The sequence below is a fragment of the Lithobates pipiens genome, unplaced genomic scaffold (assembly GCF_037356315.1).
Source record: "Lithobates pipiens isolate NorthernLeopardFrog02 unplaced genomic scaffold, aLitPip1_a1.2 Scaffold_18, whole genome shotgun sequence".
NCBI classification, from domain to species: domain Eukaryota; kingdom Metazoa; phylum Chordata; class Amphibia; order Anura; family Ranidae; genus Lithobates; species Lithobates pipiens.
Genome location: NW_027507758.1, coordinates 355,020,576 through 355,043,182, shown reverse-complemented (window position 1 = coordinate 355,043,182; position 22,607 = coordinate 355,020,576). Strand labels below are relative to the sequence as shown.

The 22,607-nt window shown below is 43.3% G+C and overlaps 1 protein-coding gene across 1 annotated transcript in view; it reads left to right on the top strand.

The window, feature by feature from the left end:
• The window catches only part of LOC143986721 (IgGFc-binding protein-like), a 284,689-nt gene that overhangs the window by 24,841 nt on the left and 237,241 nt on the right, over positions 1–22,607 (top strand). Inside the window, exons 6-7 of the mRNA XM_077485126.1 lie at positions 7,319–7,381; positions 10,140–10,217. Of these exons, the coding sequence (XP_077341252.1) occupies positions 7,319–7,381; positions 10,140–10,217 (141 nt within the window). The remainder of the gene's footprint in view (positions 1–7,318; positions 7,382–10,139; positions 10,218–22,607) is intronic.

Here is a 22,607-nt window from a genome sequence, read left to right as displayed (position 1 = left end):
GACTTTTTTGGAGAAATCAATGACAATATATATCACATCAAATTCACAGGAAAGTTTAACACCCAGACTGTAGATTATCTGGACCTCCAAATTTACAAACATGAAGGAAATCTTGGCACCCGCACCTTCTTCAAGACCACGGATCGCAATGGGTACATCCCCACAAATAGCTGCCACCATTCTAGGTGGCTAGGGAACATACCCAAAGGCCAGCTTCTACGGCTATACAGGAACTGTAGCAAAATTGACGACTTTGATAAGCAGGCGGATATAGTCATCGAAAGGTTTAGGAAGAAAGGATATAAAGAAGAAAATCTCCGTAAATTAAAAAATGAAGTAAAACATATGGATAGGAAAGAATTAATTGAAGGCAAGAAAGTAAAACCAAAACAAAACCTCAATGACATCGCGTTCCTTACAGGGTATAACAGACAACATAAAGATGTAGAGCGTATCATCAAAAAACACTGGCCGATTTTACAAGCAGACAGCTCACTCCAGGCCATGTTGCCGAACAAACCACGGTTCATCTACAGGAGGGCTCCAACACTCCGAAACAAACTAGTAAAAAATGTGGTGGACCCACCAAAACAAATAAAAATTTCCGAAACCCTAAAAGGATTCTATAAGTGCGGAAATTGCCTCCCATGCAGAAATAGTAAAAAGACAGAAAAAAAGAAAACTACTTTTAATTCCACCTCTAATGGAAAAGAATATAAAATCAAAGAATTGATTACTTGTAACAGCTCCCACGTCACTTACGTCATTGAATGTCCTTGCCATAAGCAATATGTGGGAAGGACCACCAGGGAGTTAAAAGTCAGGATAAGGGAACATATTGCAAATATCAAAAAAGGCTTCCAGAAACACAGTGTTTCCAAACACTTTAGGGATTTCCACAATCGGGACCCTGGACAAATGATTTTCTACGGAATAGACAAAATAAGAGGCCACTGGAGAGGGGAAGACAAAACGATCAAAATATCCAGGAACGAAACGAAATGGATTTTTAATTTAGATACCCTCCAGCCAAGGGGAATGAACATAGAATTAGACCTCAATTGCTTCTTAACTAACTTTTAATAGTCAATTGCTTCTTAACTAACTTTTAACAGTCAACTGTTTGCCTCAGCATTAGATAATGCTGGACGAACATTCCGTAGTCGAATGTTACCCATACACATACATAACATTACAGGATCCCGATAAGACCTAACCACATATATAAGTAACCTATCTACCCCAATATTAACATCTCATGGCCCACACCTTCGGGTTCAGGTCGAATGTTATTCATTCAAAATACATTAGATGTGTCGGAATTACAACAAGACTGATCTAAATTATCTAAAAGTTCCCCTGTAGGAATCAAACATACAGTCACAAATATTACAATCACCTATAGGACGATGTTAAACAGACCTTCTTAGCACCTCCATATATATCTATTTCTTAAGAATTTTATTTTATTTAATTCCTTCCCAAAAAAACTTTCCTCTTGGAAAACTTTCCTTTGGAATAATTTCTCCATTTACATTCACATATTAGTATGCATAAAAAACTTTTTTAAACATAAAAAACCCCTTAAATAATTAAATAATATTAAAAAAACCCCTTAAAATTTTTTTTTATAATTTTTATGATCTTTACAAATTTATGCGTTTTTTCAGTATTAATGTATACCCCCCTTTTTTATGCATGAATTTTTATGTAAGAATTTTTATATATGTATGAATTTTATATACGTGAATTTTATGTATGTATTCCTATACATACATTTATTTACTGTATTTTTAGTGTCATTTTTATTTTTATTTTTATTCTCTTAATTATAAACGTCCGGTTAAATGGGAAAAAACTAAAGAATGTCATCTAAACTGAGTATGGTTTATGGGTAGGCTGCAGTGCTCCAAGGCTAAGTATATCAGTCTTCCCTAAGGGCACTAGGGGGAGTAATGGCATTCATCCCCAGCAGAGTAAGGGCATCCCACACCCAAAATGGCGCTGTTATTTTAGCGCAGGCGTAGTGGAGCACTGCACCCTATTTAAGCAATAAGGTGCACCAATATGGCCGCTCCAGAGGACGTCGTAGTGACGAAACGCGTAGGGCGTGGCCACGTTGTGTGCACTCGTTTGAGACGAACGGCGGAGTTTTTCCTATATGTACATGCTTTTAATGTAAAATGTGAGTAGATTTTAATATTAATAAACGAACGATTTGGTTAAGAACGTATTACACTATGGATATGTCTTCCCTTATATAATTAACGTTGGATACCATACGGACGGAACAACGAAGCTTCACCCAGTGCACCAGCAGCAGCCAGAGAGCGACACAGTGGCTTACATTGTGAAGGTCCATCCAGCCCCACAGGGGCATTAACTCTGGTGAGAGCATTCACATACTACAGCACAGAGTGGCGCACCGGGGATGAAGTTCTCTAATTGAAAGCCCGCACTATTTGCACGAGTAAATCAAATACCCCCCATTGACTTTTTGTAACAATTACAACAATAGTCTGAAGAGGCAGCACTATCAAGCCAAATATTAATTTTGGACTTATATTGGACACAGATGCGTCTTCATGCGATTATTGGTTGAAAATATTGTCTATTCGCACATTTAGCGACTTCATGCGACTTTATGGTTAAATTATTTCTGATCCTTGGTTGTTCTGACCTTTAGTTGCTTTTTTGCACATTTTTTTGCACATGTTTGCACAATCTGTTTTACACTAACATACTGTTGAATATTAACATTATTTCCACTAATTTGCACATTTAATGAAGGTTTACATGTTTTTAGTAGGCTGATACGCATATGATAATTTAATACTCATTTTTTGTTTTTATTATAATGGAACATGAATGCTGACTCCACATTAATCACACACAATTTGTTTTGGATAAAATTGCTTTAGGATATTTTTTTCACGGTATCACCAACAGCTTCTTTCTTTTTCTTTCTCTTTTTATATAAAAAATTAAACACTAGGATTTGATAAGTTAACTCACCTCATCACTAATAGGGTTTAGCGCCATAACCTTTTTATTTCACATGGAAGAGGATGCACGCTCTTCCATGCAAGTGGATTGGAGGTAGTTGGGTGTGAACGGACAGCCAGTCTGTTTACACCCGACTGCCCATAGAGCAGCGTGAGCTCAGTGTGTGTCTTCTCTGTATAAACTGAGCAGAAACTGACCTATCATCTGTCGGCTTTGCTCTGCTCAGCAGGGAATCAGCAGACATATACCCTGTTGAGCAAAGTGCATCCGCCCCATGTGAAAGAAGCCTAAACCACCCCACTTCTGACTTTTATAGTAAAAATACCACAAGGGTAAGTGGTTATTAATAACAGACAGAAGTTGCCAAACAAATCTAATTATCTGAGGAGGTTATCAAAACATAGACAAAGGAGTGGCTGTGGACATAGTACAAAGTATACTTGGATTTTGCAAAAGTGTTTGACACAGTTCCCCAGACATGGCTAATGTATACATGCCAACAGTCCTAATTTTCCTGGGATAATCCCAAAAATTGGACCCTTGTCCCAATATGAATGTGTCCTCATCAAAATCCTGATTGTTTGCTTTTTTTCGCGGGAATTGGGAATTTTTTTTGGCAGTGTGACGGGCCACTGTAACTTCTGGCTATGAAAACATGGCTGCGAGATCTCATTCTGCTAGCAGGTCTCTTTCCCCTGAGTTCAGTGCAAATGGGAGAGGCCTTCAACCTATGCAGATAACCGGTATTAGTGTACAAGCGAATTGTCTACTTGAACAATGAACAGAGAAGCCAGTTAACTGTTGTCGTCGGAGTCCCCTCCCCTCTGGTGGCAGGCGACATGGCAAGTGACATGTGGCATCTGGTGGCAGGCAACGTGGCAAGTGAAAAGGGGCATCTGTTGACAAGTGACGTGGAAAGTCACTCGCTGCATCTGGTGGCAGGCGACGGTGGCAAGTGATGTGGCAAATGACATGCAGCATCTGGTGCCAGGCAACGTGGCAAGTGACAATCCACATCTGATAGCAGGCAACGTTGCAAGTGACATGCGGCATCTGGTGGCAGGCGACATGGCAATCTGGTGACAAGTGATGTGGCAAGTGACACACTCAGGACTCCCACTGATTCTACATTTTGGTGAGGTGAACTATTTAATTTTAGATTATAATCTAATATGTACTTTAATCATCCTAATCGCGCACACATGATCGGAATTTCGCCCAGCAAAAGACAGATGAGAGCTTTTCATTGTGTCTATGCTCCATCAGAATTTAGCTGGCCGAATTCCCGCCAGCAAAAATATGATAGCATATTCTCAATTTTCGTAAATTCGAATCGTGTGTATGCAATTCCGATGCACAAAACTGACGCATGCTCAGATTCAACCATGAGATGGAATCTGTTGGCTACTAGGTATTGAACTTCCTTTTTCTAGTCCTGTCGTACGTGTGGTAAGTCACCGCATCCTTGGCGGTCCGAATTTGCTGTGACCATGTGTAGGCAAGACAGTTTGAGCAGAATTCCAATGGGAAAACCATCAGAGCTTTTTCTGACAAGAATTCCGATCGTGTGTACATGGCATGACACCATATCAACCATAGTGCCGTTATTATTGAAGCACCAACACCAGGTGTTTTCTCTCTCCCTCTCTCTTTCTTTCTCTTTCTTTCTCCTTCTTTCTCCCTCAATCCATCTTTTCCTTCTCCCTCCATCCATCTTTCATTTCAGACTCTAACCACACTCCCTTTAAGCCACTGCCACTGCTTTTTTTCAACCCCCGGATTTGGAATTCAGTAGAAAACGAATATACAAAATTAAACTAAAGAAATTTCAACAAAATTCGTTACTATTTCATTCAGAGATTCGGATACATCTGAATGTCCGAATAACCAAAAATGACTCTGAATTTGTATTCAGACCGAAGCAAAATTGCATATGTCTAGTAGTTAATGATTATTACTCTAAATGGTCTAAGTTTATTAATATTAATATAAATCCTGAGGTTTTATATTAGACCCTTACTTTTTAATATATTTACAAAAAAACAAGTGTATGCATTGGAATAACATCCTTACAGGATCTCTCCAACTTACAAGCCAACCTCAATGCACTGTTTCATTCCACAACTATGTGGCAATTGAGGTTTAAAGGGGTTGTAAAGGTAAATGTTTTTTCACCTTAATGCATTCTATGCATTAAGGTGAAAAAACATCTCACACTGCCCGCGCCCCCAGTCCCCCCGTCTTACTTACCTGACCCCTCGAAAATCCCGCGCTCGCCCCCGCCGTCCTCTTCGCCGCTCAGCCTGGCCGCTGATTGGCTGGAGTGGATGGATTGAAAGCAGCGCAGCCATTGGCTCGCGCTGCTGTCAATCACATCCAATGACGCAGCGCGCCGGGGGGCGGGGCCTTGTGATACAGCGAGCGGCTATAGCCGCCGGCTGTATCACGGGAGCGCGCCCGCAGTGCTTCTCACCAATGCGAGGGAGCTCGCATTAACGTGAGAAGCACCTGCGGGAGGAAGCAGAGACAGCCGCCGAGGGACCCCAGAAGAGCAGGTTCGGGGCCACTCTGTGCAAAACGAGCTGCACAGTGGAGGTAAGTATGACATGTTTGTTATTTTAAAAAAATAAAAAATTTTACTTTACAACCCCTTTAAGCTTGATAAATGTAAAGTTATGCACCTGTGGGCTAAAAATATGCACATATCACACATACTAGAGGAAGTACAACTGGGGGAATCCATGGCGGAGAAGGCTCTAATTGTTCTGGTGGATCATAGTCTTAATAACATCATGCAATTTCAAGCTGTGGTTTCCAAAGCGAGGACAATCCTTTTTTGTAGCCATAGAAATCAGAGAGATAGACATAATTTGGCCCTGTTCAAACCATTAGTAAGACCTCATCTAGTGGTCAAACTCATAAGAGGCATGGAGGAGCTCAGCTATGAGCAACGATTAGCTGAACTGAATTTATTCTCTCTTGAGAAGAGGAGATTAAGGGGTATGTGAGGATGGAGGGGCGGGGAGGCCCATCTATAGTGGAGGCATCTCATTGATGTAGGTAACGAGAGGGGGTAAGGGCATCCAAAGTGCCCCCCCCCGGGGCATGCGGTGCCACCTGAGAGAACCGGGGCGCATGGCCGTGGTATGCAGTGCAGTTTCCAGCAAACTATGCAATGAAAAACAGGGATTTTAAGTTCACTCATATTGCAATACATGTTTAGGCTGGCCAACTGTGTCAAAGTAATTCCTCTTATGGCCAGTCCTATTCTGCTCTGCCACTGCAACTGCTACAGTGGACACAATGCTAACATGGGGCAAACAGACACAAGGTTCTGGAGAGCTATTAGGTTCAGGTCTGAGTTCAAGATGCATTGATTTTGTTCTGGGTTTATGTTGGATGAACAGTTTTGTATGCAAACATCAAGTTGTATAGGAATGATAAAATGGATGTCTAAACAGCTGCTATATTTTTTGAGTGATATCTCATCAATATTTTTTTGTGTCTTGAAATCAGTTTTTTATTCAGCGTTGATTGCTCAGATCAATATATTTGATAAAGTAGTCATTTTTAGCTGTACATTTTAATGTTTATAAACTATATGTTCAAGTGTCACTATAGCCTGGAGGATATTACTCCTTGCTGATGGCAAAAACACTCACCCTTAGTAGTAGGTGAAGCCGTCAAGCCCAAAGGATCTCTGCGACCCTGTTCAAGACTTGCTTTGCTGAAATCCCTTCTGGCTCCAGATCCTGGTTGCTGTTCCACTATGTTGATCCCTGACTTCTGGCTTGGCTGACTATCTGTTCCAGTTACTGAACTTTGGCTATGTTTTGACTATGTTTGTTCTTTTTATTTTTAATATTAAACAAGTGTGATTTAACTGTATTTCTGTCTCGGCCTGATTTCATGGTTTCTGACAATTACTAGAAAAGCTAACTGCAGTACAATTAATGACATTGCTAGAGATGCCTGAAATTATTCTTCAAGCTTTGTGTTAACTTCTTATAAAAGCAGTGAACAAGTCATATGGGCAAGAATGATATTTGTATGGCATCTATATCGTACCATGGCTGAATTTTCATTACAAATTTTATCTGATTTCTTAAGATGTGTAGTGATATTGATAACAGAGCTTCACATGTGAAACTTAACTGAATCAGTTATAATTGTAATATGACAATATGAAAGAAAATAATTATACCTAGGAAATTTCTTCCACTTTCCTATTTTAATGACATTTCCATTCTGTGATAAGATACTATGTTGACATAAAAGACAATTTTATATGATAGATTTTTTTTTTTTAAAGTGATAAAAACAACTACTATACAGCCAGCTTCTCCAAAGCCAACATCTCTTCCAAATATACCAGGTATGGTTATTCTTCTTTCATTTTTTAATTATCACATGTTTTGAAAACAAATGTCAGTATTTTTAATCACTTCAGCTCCAGAAGGTTTTACTCCCTTCATGACCAGGCCATTTTTTTGCTGTTTAGTACTGGGCTAATTTAAGTGGTAATTGTTTGATTATTCAATGCTGTACCCAGACGAGATTTGTATCATTTTTTCTCACCAATAGAGCTTTCTTTTGGTGGTATTTGATTGCCATTGGATTTTTTATTTTTAATGATATAAAGGAAAACATTAAAAATTTGGAAAAAATGTTTCTGCAGTAAAACATCTATCTATAATATATCTATCATATCTAATAAAAAATATATAAAAATCTAATTTCTTCATTAATTTTGACCAAATGTATTCTGCCACATGTGTTTGATAAAAAAAAAATTGTATATATATTGGTGGGGGGGGGGGGGGTGATTAATTGTCACTGACATCACCAGTGACACTAATACAGTGATCAGTAATAATAATAATATACACGGTCACTGTACTAATCATACTGGCTGGGAAAGGGTTAAAATATACAGTGATCAAGTGGTTAAATGTGTGCCTAACAATGTGTAATGTGTGCTTATTTATACTAAAGATCTCTTTATTTCTTATCCCTTTGCAGGCATGAGAAACAGAGAGATCACTTCCTCTGTACAGAGCCCTGTGTTGATTGTCAACACAGGGCTCTGGGCTGTGAATGAACACAGATGATCAGCAGGTCTCTGCCCATAAATCATTGGCTGGGACATGCTGACAGACTCCTGCTGTGAACAATCTCAGCAGGTGTTGGCAGGAGGGGAGGGTGGGCACATGTGCACCCTAAACCAGGAAGCAACTTACGAGTGAGTTGTTTTGCCTGCAGGAGCCACCCGTCTGCAGTACATTGCGGGTGGGAGGTCCACAGTACATTTTGGGTGGGCAGCCTGCAATGGTTAATTAACTATGGTTAATTGAGCAAATCTATTTAAGACTCATGGCTATTTAGTGCAGCTTGCATGCCAGATTTGTGTTACTATAAATATTATCGTGTATTTCCAGGTTATAGACATGATTTTAACTTTTGTATAATAAAATCTTTTGATATTTTATTCAAGTGGTACTGTCAAAGTCCTTGATTTCGTTTTTAGAGTCTTTTTGTATATGATATTATTAGGATGTGGTACCGGGCATTTTTTTGTCCACCTATTTGAGGGTTTGCCTTAGTGGCCCCTCCTCCCAATTTTCTGTTTCCTTATATCGACTTTGCATGTCTCTCCTGAATGCAACAGTGACCATAGTGGTGTATATTAAAATCAAGAGAGTTAATTAGCGTTCAGGCATTATTTCAAGTAAAGGTACCCTATTAGTTCAAGTAAAGTGAGGAGGGGATTATGGAGGAGGTACCACCCACCTATCCTTTACACAGATGGGGGTTGGTATTTTTATTTTTGGGTAACTTGTATGGGGTTGGGAAATTGAGTGGAATACTCCAAAACTATTTACAAATGAGAGGGCACTTCCTCTTCCATGGAACCATGAGCCTGTAGAAACTTGAGGACATTAATCTTCCTCAGGACACTGCACACTATGTCCGCTTTACACACACAGCTGGCTCTAAAGCCCCATACACACGATCGGAAATTCGGCCAGAAAAATGGCGATGATGCATTTGGTAAGAAAATGCCACCGTGTGTATTCTCCATCGGACTTTTGCTGGCCGAATTCCTGCCAGCAAAATATTGAGAGCATGTTCTCAATTTTTCAGTCGGAAAAAAGTTCAGATCGGAAATTCCGATCGTCTGTACAAATTCCGACACGCAAAATTCCTACACATGCTCGGAAACCATTTGATGCATGCTCGGAAGCATTGAACTTCATTGTGTTGTACGTCACAGCATTCTTGGCGGTTGAAAGTTCAGCTAATTTTTATGTGACCGTGTGTTTGCAAGCCAAGTTTGAGTGGAATTTCTTCAGAAAAACCATCCAAGATTTTTCAGATGGAAATTCCGCTTGTGTGTACGGGGCATAAGTATCTCTCTCTCTAGTCTGTATTCCCAAATGTCCTTGAAAAATTAGTTTCCTCCTTCCAATGTGCTTGGAAAATTGGTTGCCTCCTTCCAATACCCTTACAACACTTTCTCCCTGCGGTATTAGACTAGCTCCTCAGATGGCAGTCCCTCAGTCAGCTTTCTGCAGCTTCCAGCAAAGCAGGGCTCCAGGTAGCCCACCTGAGAACTGGATATCTTGCAAGCACCAGGCAGGATGGCCTAAGGGGGCAAACAAACCCCTTTATGCTGTGATCTCCTTCTAAGAAAAAAAACCCTGCTACTCTGTCCCAGGGTATTTATACATGCTCCCAGCTACCATCTGGGCCACCCTCCCCAGGGATTGGCCAGGACTTTGTGAATATTTAACTTCTTATTAGACTCTTCCTGCCCACTAATTCCTAGAACTTTCTGGACAAATTAGAGGGAAGCAGTCAATCTTGCAACTACTGAAATATAGAATAGATCAAAGCAATTAACACAGCCACACTGGCTGCAGTAAGCCAAAACTAAATTTGCCTAATGGCAAGCTGCAACTCCACTGGATACAGTGGACAGCCTAAATTAGTTTAATCTCAGCACCTATCAAGGAGGATGCTACACTTCCGAAAAAGAACATCAGTATACCTTAAGAAGTCTATAAGTTATTATTTTGACAATTTATATGATAGAGTCTTTTTTTTTTCATGTAAATGGATAAAAACAACAGAGATTCATAGTTCAACAACTACTATAAAGCCAAATTCTCCAATCGTTACAAAACCAGCATCTCTTCCAGACATATCAGGTATGATTCTTCTTTAATACAATTTCCCAATTGTCACGGGTGTTTTTATTGTAAAAAAGTACTGTACATGTTTTGTTTGAAATCAAAAGTCAGCCATTTTGATTCAGCAAATGTATTAAAGAATTAGTTTTACCTCAAATGGGGACTGTCAAGTATGGTTAGGATTGTGCCATACACAGCTGACCTGGTACAGGTAAGTGTAGAGAATTTTTAGAAAAAATGGAATACAGGACTTGCAGGTAGCAGTGGGATGCAGAACTGACAGGAACACAGAAATGGTGGACAGAGGTCCCAGGTAAAGCAGGTACACATGGAGTCTAGGACAATAAGGATACCTATTGATACTGAGAGGGGCACAGTGAAGGTGAGGGCCCAAGAAAGGGCCATGAAGCAGAGTATAAGGAAATGAATGTTTTTTGCCAGAGCTCCTAAAGATGGAAATTAGTTGCACTGCAGGCAATTGTGGTATATCTGCATTTTAATGCAGCACACTGCAGCCCAACTGTAGGCTGCATTGAAGTATGAATGGAACACATAGTAAACAATTGTTTCCCGTGTGTCCCTGCAATGACAGCCATTTTACCATATGGTAAAACCTCTTTCAGCACACATAATGTGAATTGGCCCTTAGTGATACTTTGGTCTGGCATTACGTCTTTTGGATGTGTAATACATTTTTTAACTTTTATGTTTAACTTGGCTAAAATACATAATCAGCATCCTAATACGATAAAAAAAAAAAAAAAAGTGGTTTGTAAAGAATTTGATCTCGATACGAATGGGACCCTGAGCCGCTCCCTGGGGGCACTGCTCTCCTCCCGGACACAGAATTGATCCCGTAAGGGGTGTCTAGGTGGAGAGGGGTTCCCCGCCAAATCGTGGGTCGCGCTCCATAGCTCTTCATTTGAGAGGTGTTCGCACCAAAGGTCATCATCTGGCTGTTTACATAGTCTTATGTATAATGAGCATTCTGTTGTTAGTTACTCTGTTTGTTATATCTACAGTTGACATCTAAGACACTGTTCGTTCTACGATTTGTGTAATATGTGAAAACCTAATAAAAATCTACTTTAAAAAAAAAAAAAAAAAAAAAAAGGTTTTTAGTTCACTCAAGTGATAATTGGGCTACATTGACTGATGGGAATAGCAGCCACAGCAGATCTAAAATATATAGTATAGTTGACACTTAACAAATAAAGCTAAAGCCATCAACTTCATTTAGTTTAATAATATAATTTGTGAGACTTTTTTATGGTAGCACATACCATAGGCTTGCACACAGGGTGCTCAGATTCCCCTTGCCACCAAGGCCCCTCATGCCCCCCCCCCCCCCCCCCCGTTTCCTGCTGCTGAGGGGGATGTTTTAAGATAGAGAAAGAGGAAAGCGGCCAGTAAATATGAAATATGTAATTTACCAAGCCCCTTCCTTTTCTGGATAAACACAGTGAGTGATTGGAAACAGGCGTGATCTGTACCATGCATAGCTGAAGCTGTGTCTACTATGCTTCAGTTTGTAAATAAACGGGAAGCTGCTAAGCACAGGACAGTTCCCATTCATTCACTGCCCAGTGCAGCTGAGGCTGCAGAGAAAAAGACTGGGGAATCTTTGTCCTCAGTCCCTTGCTGTCTAAAAATGAGACATCATGGGTCTGTTTAGACCCATGATATATCACCAAAGCATAGCATTTTTTGTAGTTGCCCAAAACATTTGCAGTATGTGTGTGTGTGTGTGTGTGTGTGTATGTATGTATATGTGTGTATATATATATATATATATATATATATATATATATATATATATATATATATATATATATTATGTGACAGAGCGAGGCTCTGTCCCTATGAAATTGGAGGAAAACGAGACGCAGACACAGAGTTTGCATATCTCCAGCCCTGTGTCTGGGTATTGATGTTAACGAGCAGGGTGTGTGCCCAGCTGCATATAAGCCATATAAATGAAGGGCTGTTGGTGTGGAAGGTGGAGGAGTGTGAACAGCTTGCTGCTGGCTGAAGAGTGGTTTGCCCTGTGGGAGACTGTAGTCCGTGTAAGGGACTGGGAAAGGCTGACAACCTTGAGAGACAGGAAGACTAAGGAAGTCGGTGAGTCCAGGGGGCTGGAAAGAGTTGACAAATCTGTTGGGAGCAAGCAGAGGAACTGTTGACAATTGAGAGCCAGGTGGCTTGGTATGTTCATTTGTGTGCTGAATGAATTTAAACCCCTGCGTGGGATTACTGGATGAACTAAATATTTTGTTTTCTTATAATAAACGTGGGCTACCAGGCCCTTAACCATAAAACGCCTGCCTGATGTAGACTAAAACGCGCATCTACCAATTGAGCTTAATCACCCCAATATTACAAGTGGTGTTCGAATGCGGGCATGTAGACGGTGGAATCCGGGTCCTTGCTCCACAGTGAGTCGCATCAGGAACTGCTGCTAGCTGTGTGTGGCAGCCAGGCGAACAGCATTGCGTATACGTTTATTTGATGGACTGTGTTGAATGCGGGTTGTGTACCTGTGAAGGAAGAATCAAACATCAGATTTTTTTTTTCTCCTTCTTTGCTGAGAACTGTTACAAGCTGCTGTGTGCATGTGATTGCAAGGATGAGGCAGTCAAAAAGCAAGAAGTTCATGTTTTATCAAGTTAAAGAGGATGTGAGCTCAGCATGGCCTGGGAAGATGTCTCCACCTTGTAGGGCCAGCCAAAAGGGGCCAGTGAAATGTGAGACAGCGAATGAATGATTCCAGCGGAATCGCAAAGAGTGGGGTGCACTGCAAGGGGCTGACATCTTGGCCTCTGACTATGTGCAACCCATGCTGCCTACAGAGGAGGTGGGAGACTTCCTTGTAAGATTTGAAAAAGTTGCTGTAAAGAGAAAATGGCCTAGGGACCGGTGGCCAAAACTGCTGCAAACCTTATTGCGGATAGAGTTCCGGTCGGTTTACCATTTGATGGATGGGGGCCAGGATGACTATCGCAAGTTTAAAGAGGAAATCCTTCTTAGAGGAGAGTTCCATCGTATCATGGGCCGCCAGCAATGCTCCAGGATGGGAGAAGTGTCGCCGGAAGTCCTAGGAATTGGAAATCCAGAGAAACGTAAGGTTTTCTGTCATGGCCACTTAGGCAAAGGGGTCAGTCCAGAAAGGAGAGTATATCAGCCTGAATCCTGCATGAGGTATAGCCAACCAGCTTTGGAGCGCAAGTCTGCAGTTACCCCTAGCAACAAGGATCTTGTGTTACCTACAGGGGGCGTCAGTGGGTCCAGAAAGGCTGCAGTTTTGCTCCCTGGCCACATGGGGGAGTCAGCCTGTGGAGACACCACACCAGTGAGACAACGCACTCAAGTGAAGGCTATGACATCAGCTGCAGGAACTGGTAAGACTGTTTCAGTTTATGATGCTGAATCCAGTGAAGTGGGAGTATGTCCAGTGGGGAGATCCGCAGTACAAATGGACATAGACTTTCTGCATTGTGCTACCCAGAGCAGTGGGGAGGCGCAGCGTAAAGCCCAACTAGACGCAGGGCTAAAGACTGAAAAGGACATGGGGACTCTGCATATGCCTGCTATGATCCAGCAGATGGCTGGGAAAATTGAGCTAGGGGTGACCAAAACAGTGCTGGTACCATGTTCCCTAGTGACAGCTGCTGCAGGGTTGCCCAGGGAAACTTCCAAGGAGCTTGCAGTGTTAGAGCAGAGAGTTTCCCAGGTCAGCTATGGAGCTGCCCAAATAGGCAAAAGTGCCCCTTTACAGAGAGCAGGTGCTGTGAAGAGTTGCTCAGAGGTTATGGTGGCTCATAAACAAACCACAAAAACAGCAGTTGTGTCTACATGTAATGAGAATGCTAATGATCGTACTAACAAAAGTGATACTATTGCTAAACGTGATGAGTGTAATGACATTGAAGCATGTATTTCTTGTAATGTCATATCTGAGAGTGAGGTTGGTAATGTGTTCACTACCAGTGATGAGAGTAGGAGATCTCCCATGACAGGCAGAGGCACAGGATTGTCCATGGAAGTCTCATGGGGTTTCCATGTGTTGGAGTCAGAGGCTGCCCAGGATGGCTCTGGTGCTATGCTGGTGGAACAAGGGGGGACTAATTCACACAGTGAGAGCGTGTGGGCACAGCCCCACAACCCTACATGTAGCCCAGTGGGCAAGGGGTTAATTCAGCCTGCAAAAGTTGAGTGTACAAAGCTGAATGTGTCTGTAATGCCACCAGAAAAAGGTGTTCAAAATGGTGTGCTGCACCAAGCTTTAGGTGATGAAGCATCACCCCAATGCAACGTTGATAAAAGTATGGTGTTACAAAATGATGTATATAGAAGTGAGGAATGTGCAGTTAAAGCTAATGAATCCCAGGTTTCTGTGCGGCTTTCTACAGCAGGTGATGCAACACTGTGGAACGCCCATGGTGGAACCACAATGGACTGGGACAGCTGGGCCAAACAATTGCTAGCCATGCTGGATAGGGCTAGCTTAAGTAACAAGGGTGTGGACACAACTGCTATGCCAGACAGGGGGATCGCAGAGCCGCCGGTGGTTGAGGGCGTCCTGGTCCCTGCAAAGGTTGATGCCCTCCCCTCTGAAGAAACAGTTCAGGGCACTGGCATCGCAGATGTGTTGTCCACAGCTCCACAGCTAAATGATATTGAGTATCAAAGTGATAGTGTGACTTGTAATGACCTGCAGAGGCTCACCAACACTGGTGCAGAAGGGATAAGTGTGAGACATGTGTCTGACAGCTCTCCAGGGGAGCAACAAGCTGTGATGATGGGTACCTCCAAGGAGGATGAGGTCTCTTCAAATGTCTCACCCTCTCAACCTGCAGTCGCTGAGCCCCTCCATGTCTTGGACAGGGTAAAAGACCCTAGAAAGTTCTGTTGTTTAGACATGGGATGTTTAGAGATGACAGAAACCTTACTGGAAATGCTAGAGTTGGTAAAAATGAACTTGCTGTATACTTGGGTATCTCCACCGCAGTTGGACCAGGTGGTGCTGCGTAGCACCAATGGGTGGAGCCAAGTGGTACAGGCAGTGCTGGGAAACCTTGACCAACAGTGGAATTGGTGGGACCAATGGTTACCCATTCGGCACAGGATCTACAGATTCTCTGTAAGCGTACTTCTAGTTATTGATTGGTATGGAAGGCACGCGAGAGAACTGCTTGAGATATCAGAGGTCTCTCCGTCTGATGTGATGACTAGAAACATCTCTGCTGGTGTGGTCCGAGGTGCGGCGGAGCAGTGGTCAGTAGAGGGCGCAGATACTGCCTTACCCGCTAGGCCTCATGAGAAGGAAGGGCCCAGAATGGACTCAGCAGTAGCAGAGATGCTTTCTGTCACTGGCCCAGAGGTACAAGTTAAGGTGCCTGGAGACACTGTGGAAGAAAGTGTTAATATTGGTTGCCATAACAATGTAATGTGTATACCTGAAAAAAATGGTTTATGCTTAGGTCAGGGTAGTTTGTTAGAACAGGTACCCATGGAGTGTTGGACAACGGGTGAGATGGAGCTGTGCTATGGTCCCGTCGGATGTAGTCCCTCCTCAGGTCTTCTTCTAACAAACACTGAATTGGAAAGCTGTGATCTGTTAAGAGTTCGTTCTGTAAACAATGATTTGGTTGCTGTGGGTAACAAGAGAAACTGTTTTGAACCTGAAATACAGATGGTGAAGGGTAAAATGGGTATTTGTAAGTTGAAAGGAGGGCTCAAGGAAGGCAGAGTTCCCCCAAGAAAAGTGAATAAGCCCAGGGACCCCAAAAGAAGAGGAAGGCTGAGTATAGGAAAATATAGGAACCTGTTAAGATCCAGGGGGGAATGTTCCTGGAAGCGCACCCGGAAAAGAGGTTGGGCCTACGTGGCTGACAGCCAGCACAGAGGTGTCCCAACCATCAGGATGGGTGCTGGTGTTCCTCCCTCCGGATCGAAACAAAGGGGGGGGATATGTGACAGAGCGAGGCTCTGTCCCTATGAAATTGGAGGAAAACGAGACGCAGACACAGAGTTTGCATATCTCCAGCCCTGTGTCTGGGTCTTGATGTTAACGAGCAGGGTGTGTGCCCAGCTGCATATAAGCCATATAAATGAAGGGCTGTTGGTGTGGAAGGTGGAGGAGTGTGAACAGCTTGCTGCTGGCTGAAGAGTGGTTTGCCCTGTGGGAGACTGTAGTCCGTGTAAGGGACTGGGAAAGGCTGACAACCTTGAGAGACAGGAAGACTAAGGAAGTCGGTGAGTCCAGGGGGCTGGAAAGAGTTGACAAATCTGTTGGGAGCAAGCAGAGGAACTGTTGACAATTGAGAGCCAGGTGGCTTGGTATGTTCATTTGTGTGCTGAATGAATTTAAACCCCTGCGTGGGATTACTGGATGAACTAAATATTTTGTTTTCTTATAATAAACGTGGGCTACCAGGCCCTTAACCATAAAACGCCTGCCTGATGTAGACTAAAACGCGCATCTACCAATTGAGCTTAATCACCCCAATATTACAATATATATATATATATATATATATATATATACACATACATACTTACACACACATACATGCATATATATATATATATATATATATATATACACATACATACATATATACACACACACACTGAGCAAAATTATAAACGCAACACCTTTGTGTTTGCCCCTATTGATCGTGGGCTGAACACAAAGATCTACAACTTTTTCTATGTACACAAAAGGGCTATTTCTTGCAAATATTGTTCATAAATCTGTTTTACTGAGCACTTCTCCTTTGCCGAGATAATCCATCCACCTCACAGGTATGGCATATGAAGATGCTGATTAGACAGCATGATTATTGCACAGGTGTGCCTTAGGCTGGCCACAATAAAAGGCCACTCTAAAATGTGCAGTTTTACTATATTCAGGGGGAGTCCGAAAACCAGTCAGTATCTGATGTGATCACCATTTGCACATCTCCTTCACATAGAGTTGATCAGGTTGTTGATTGTGGCCTGTAGAATGTTGGTCCATTCCTCTTCCATGGTTGCTGATTATTGGCAGGAACTGTAGCACGCTGTCATATATGCTGATCCAGAGCATCCTAAACATGCTCAATGGGTGACATGACTGGTGAGTAGGGATAGGCCGAACACCCCCTGGTTCGGTTCGCATCTAGAACATGCAAACAAAAGTTTGCGTGAACATTCGAATACCGTTAAAGTCTATGGGACTCGAACATGAGAAATCAAAAGTGTGAATTTTAAAGGCTAATATGCAAGTTATTTTCCTAAAAAGGGTTTGGGGACTTGGGTGCTTCCCCAGTGGACATGTATCAAAGGAAAAATACGTTTTAAAAACTTTTCGGGACCAGTGATTTTGATGATGCTTAAAGTGAAAAAATAAAAGTGAAATATTCCTTTAAATATCATACCTGGGAGGGGTCAATAGTATGCCTGTAAAGTGGAGCATGTTTGCCATGCTTAGAACAGTCCCTGCACAAAATGACATTTCTACAGCAATAAAAGTCATTTAAAACTGCTTGAGGCTTTAATGTAATGTTGGGTCTCAGCAATATGGATGAAAATCAATGAGACAAAAGACATGGGTACCTCCCCCCCCAGCCCATTACCAGGCCCTTTGGGTCTTGTATGAATATTAAGGGGAACCCTGCACCCATATTAAAAAAATAAAAGGCATTGGGCCCCCAGGCCCTATATACTCTGAACAGCAGTATACAGGCAGTGCAAATAAGACAGGGGCTGTAGGTTTGTTCTTATGTAGAATCTGTTTGTAATTTGGAACAGGTACATTTTGTAAGTGTAGCTCCTGCCAAAAAATAAATTTTTTAAAGCTTTTTCGAAAACATGGGGAAGCGTTATCACCCCTGTAACATTTGTTTTGCTGTCTGTGCCCCCGTTCAGAAGACTTCACCTCAACTTCTGTCCCAATGACAATTGGATTTTGAAAATTTGGGTCTTTTAAGGGAAACAAGGATTGGTGATGCATCAGTGGAGGAGACACCTTTTTCCCATATTAACTCTCACGGGAGAGAATTTCCCTTCCTAGGGGTAGATTTCCTCTCACTTCCTGTTGCCTCCCTCCATTTGTAAGTAGGAGTCATTTGTAGGTCTGATTTTTAAAAATGGGGGACCACCTGTATATACTATACGGCCTGCCCTATACATTCTGCGGAGAATTGGGCCTTAGGTGTTGGTGGTACCAGAACACTGTAAGCCCTCACAGTTACTCTTGATGGGCGCTGGAAAGGGCCCTGCTGTGAAATATTATATTAATAATTGTAAATACATGCCTCTGTTTAACAGGGGCAGAACAATTGGGCCGTAGACAGTGGTGGTGGTGGTGGCACAACACTGTAAAGTCTCACTGAAAGTTTTGTTGTTCGTAGGAACAGGCCCTGCTGTGAAATATTAGATCAAAATTTGTAATTACATGTCCCTGTTAAACAGGGGCATAAAAATTGGGCCTTAGGCAGTGGTGGTGACACAACACTGCATCCCATCACAGATACTCTTATTGAGCACGGGAACAAGCCCTGCTGTTAAATATTTGATCAAAAATTGGGCCTTAGCCACTGCTAGTGGTGCCCAGAACCAAAAATGTTCTTAGAAGCTATCAACGTGAACATTGAGGAGGAATAGGATAGTCACTCCGCATAACAGGATAGTCACTCAGCATCAGCATAAGAAGTCTTGAAGGGATCTCATATTCATAAAAAATTCATCAGTTACATCAGCATCAGGTGCTTGGTAGCTGGTGAGCCAAGACTGATTCATTTTTATGAAGGATAGTCGATCAACCGAGTCTGTGGACAGGCGCACTCTCTGATCAGTTACAAAGCCTCCAGCAGCACTGAATGTGCGTTCTGAAAGAACACTGGATGCGGGGCATGCCAGTAGCTCAATTGCATACTGTGCAAGCTCTGGCCAGTGATCCATCCTCAAGACTCAGTAATCCAGTGGATTTTGGTTGGAAAGGTCTCCAAGTCTGATCTTGCCCCTAGGTATATCTGCACGTGTATAACAGACGCTGGCGATGCTTGCTGGAACCGATCATACATTGGTGCTGCGGACTAGAAAATTGTCTGAACATATCAGTCAGACGGCCAACTTCTCCACCGCTCCTTCTGTGACTGACTGAAGCCTCAGCAACACGTTTTCCAGGAGTACCAGGAAATAGTAACCTCCCAGGCTCTGGAAACGCCTTGCACAAACCTTTCTGCAAGGCCTCCCGAAAATGTTTCATCCTCTACTCCCTCTGTGATAGCTGGATAAGTTCCACCACCTTACCCTTGTAACGTTGATCAAGAAGGGTTGCCAGCCAGTACTGATGCCTCTCCTTGATACCACAACTCCAGGGGTCCTTTTGCAGGTTTTGCAGGATCAGGGAGGCCATGCAGCGTAGGTTTGCAGAGACATTTGGTCCGGAGTCCTCTGGGTCACTAAGGACGACATGATCTGCAGCCACCTCCTCCCAGCCACGTACAAGTCCATGGGTTTCTGAGGACTGAAAATGATCCCTTGAAGACTGCTGCTGATGCTGAGTGCCAGGCTCCACCTCCATGCTGACACAATCCTCTTTCTCCTCCTCCTGTGTGATAGGCGGGCCTGCATGAATACTGTCTGGATAAAGGGGGCCTTGAGAGGTAAGGAAGTCCTCCTCTTCCTCCCTCTGTTCTGCCTCAAGTGCTCTGTCCATTATTCCATGCAGTGTGTGCTCCAACAGGAAGACAAAAGGGACAGTATCACTGATGCATGCACTGTCACTGCTCACCATCCACGTAGCCTCCTCAAATGGTGACAGGACAGTACATGCATCCCTGATCATTAGACACTGGTGTGGCGAAAAAAAGCCAAGCTCCCCTGACCCTGTCCTGGTGCCATACTTGCACAGGTACTCATTGATGGCCCTCTGCTGCATGTGCAGCCGCTGGAGCATTGCCAACGTTGAATTCCACCTGGTGGGCATGTCACAGATGAGGCGGTTCTTGGGCAGGTTGCATTCCTTTTGGAAGTCAGGCAGCTGAGCACTGGCATTATATGACTGGTGGAAATGCCCATAAACTTTCCTGGCCTGCCTCAGGAGGCCCTGTAAGCCCGGGTACCTGTACGATAACTGCTGAACCACCAAATTAAGGATGTGAGCCAAACAGTTGAAGTGTTCCTGTCGGAGGGCGGAGAAGGTGCCATTGTCACAAACCACCATTCCTGGCTGAAGCTGGCGTGGCGTCAACCACCTCTGAGCCTGCCCCTGCAGAGCTGCCAGAGTCTCTGCCCCAGTGTGGCTCCTGTCCCCTAAGCAGACCATGGCATCTTTTTGCCTGAGTGCTTGCGTAGCGTAGAACGCCTATGGAGCACCGCTGGTTCTGAGGACAAATCTGCACAGGAAGAGGAAGAATAAGAGGGGGGTGGAGGAGAGAGGTGTGGCAGTATCACTACTACCAGCATTATGGAGGCTTGGTGGTGGAACAAGCTCCAACAATACTGCACCATGTCCTGCATCCTTCCCAGCTGCCAGCAGGGTTACACAGTGTTCCGTGAAAGAAAGGTAATGTCCCTGTCCATGCCTGCTGGGCCATGAGTCAGCAGTAATATGCACCTTAGCGCTGACCACCCTCTCCAATGAAGCCAAGAGATTGCCTTCCACATGTCGGTAGAGAGCCAGAATGGCCTTCCGAGAAAAAAATTGGCGTTTGGGAACCTGCCACTGAGGTATCGCACATTCCACAAATTCTCAAAAGAGTTTACCAGCTGAAAAGGCAGCAGTTGGAGTGCTAGCAATTTAGCGAAACTAGCATTCAGCCGCTGAGCATGTGGATGGCTGGGACCGAATTTCTTTTGCCGATTTAGTAACAGGGGGTAGGGAAGTACTGTTGCCAACAGACTGCATGGGAACTCGACATATGTCTGCTCAAGCATGTAGTGCCCAAGTGGCTGCTGTTTTGGCTACGCTTAATACGCTTCAGACATATGATGCAAACAGCAACGGCGCAATCTGCTGCACACGTCTCAAAAAAGGCCCACACCAAAGAACTTTTGGAAAAAACGTGCGTCAGCTGCTGAGTCAGCAGCGCCCTGCACATGCAGAGCTCTGCAGCGTGATGCAGTCGGTTGCCTGCCCTTAAAGCGGGAGTAAACCCGCTGACTTTTTTTTTTTTACACCTGTAAGGGAAAAGGCATAATACAGTGCATACTAGCTCATTATGAAATACTTACCTTAGAATGAGGCGCCATCATCTCACTCAGTCCACGGTGAGGGAGCTGACATGTTCCCTCTTTGTATCTTCTGGGTATTGCGGATCAGGCGCTGTGAGTGGCCGGAGCCGCAATCTAGTCACTCCCGTGCATGCACGCAGGAGTTTTCTTCCTGGCAGGGTCTAGTGCCTGCCAGACTTTCAGGCAAGAATCCCCGATGTGCAAGGCGCTGCTGAAGTCAGCGGCACATTGCGAGGGGAATATCTCCTAAACTGTACAGGTTTAGGAGATATTCTTTTTACCTACAGGTAAGCCTTATTATAGGCTTACCTGTAAGTCAAAGTTAAAAATTTGGCTATACAACCACTTTAAGCTGGCCCCTGGAGAGCATTCTGCCTTGTTGGAGATGTGCCTCATCCTCCTCCTCATCATCCTCTCCACTGGAGCAAACCTGGCAGTATGCTGCAGCTGGGGGAACATGACTGCCAGTTTCTTGTCTTTCTTGGACACCCCCTCTCTCTCGGCTCACGTTTCTGCCTTCATCCTCAACCTGGGTACCATCATCAGAGCCTTCAAAATGCTGCTCGTCCTCCTGCATCATGTACCCTACACTGTGGTCGAACAGTTCGGGGGACTCCTCAGGGCATGATGGTGGGGCTAGGGAAGAAGTTACTGATGACTAAGGATGAGCCGAACACCCCCCGGTTCGGGTTTGCACCAGAACCTGCGAACAGACCTAAACTTCATGTGAACTTTAGAACCCTATTAAAGTCTATGGGACTTGAACGTTCAAAATCTAAAGTGCTAATTTTAAAGGCTAATATGCAAGTTACTGTCCTAAAAAAATGTTTGGGGACCTGGGTCCTGCCCCAGGGGACACGTATCAATGCAAAAAAAAAAGTTTAAAAAACTGCCGTTTTTTCGGGAGCAGTGATTTAAATAATGATTAAAGTGAAACAATAAAAGTGTAATATTTCTTTAAATTTCGTACCTGGGGGGTGTCTATAGTATGCCTGTAAAGGGGTGCATGTTTCCCGCGCTTAGAACTGTCCCTGCACAAAGTGTAATTTCTGCAGGAAAAAAGTTCATTTAAAATCACTTGCGGCTATAATGAATTGTCGGCTTCCCGTAATACAGAGAACACTCATTGAAAGTCATTGATAAAAAAAAAAAAAAGAAAAAGTGTGGGGTTCCCCCAAATTCAAT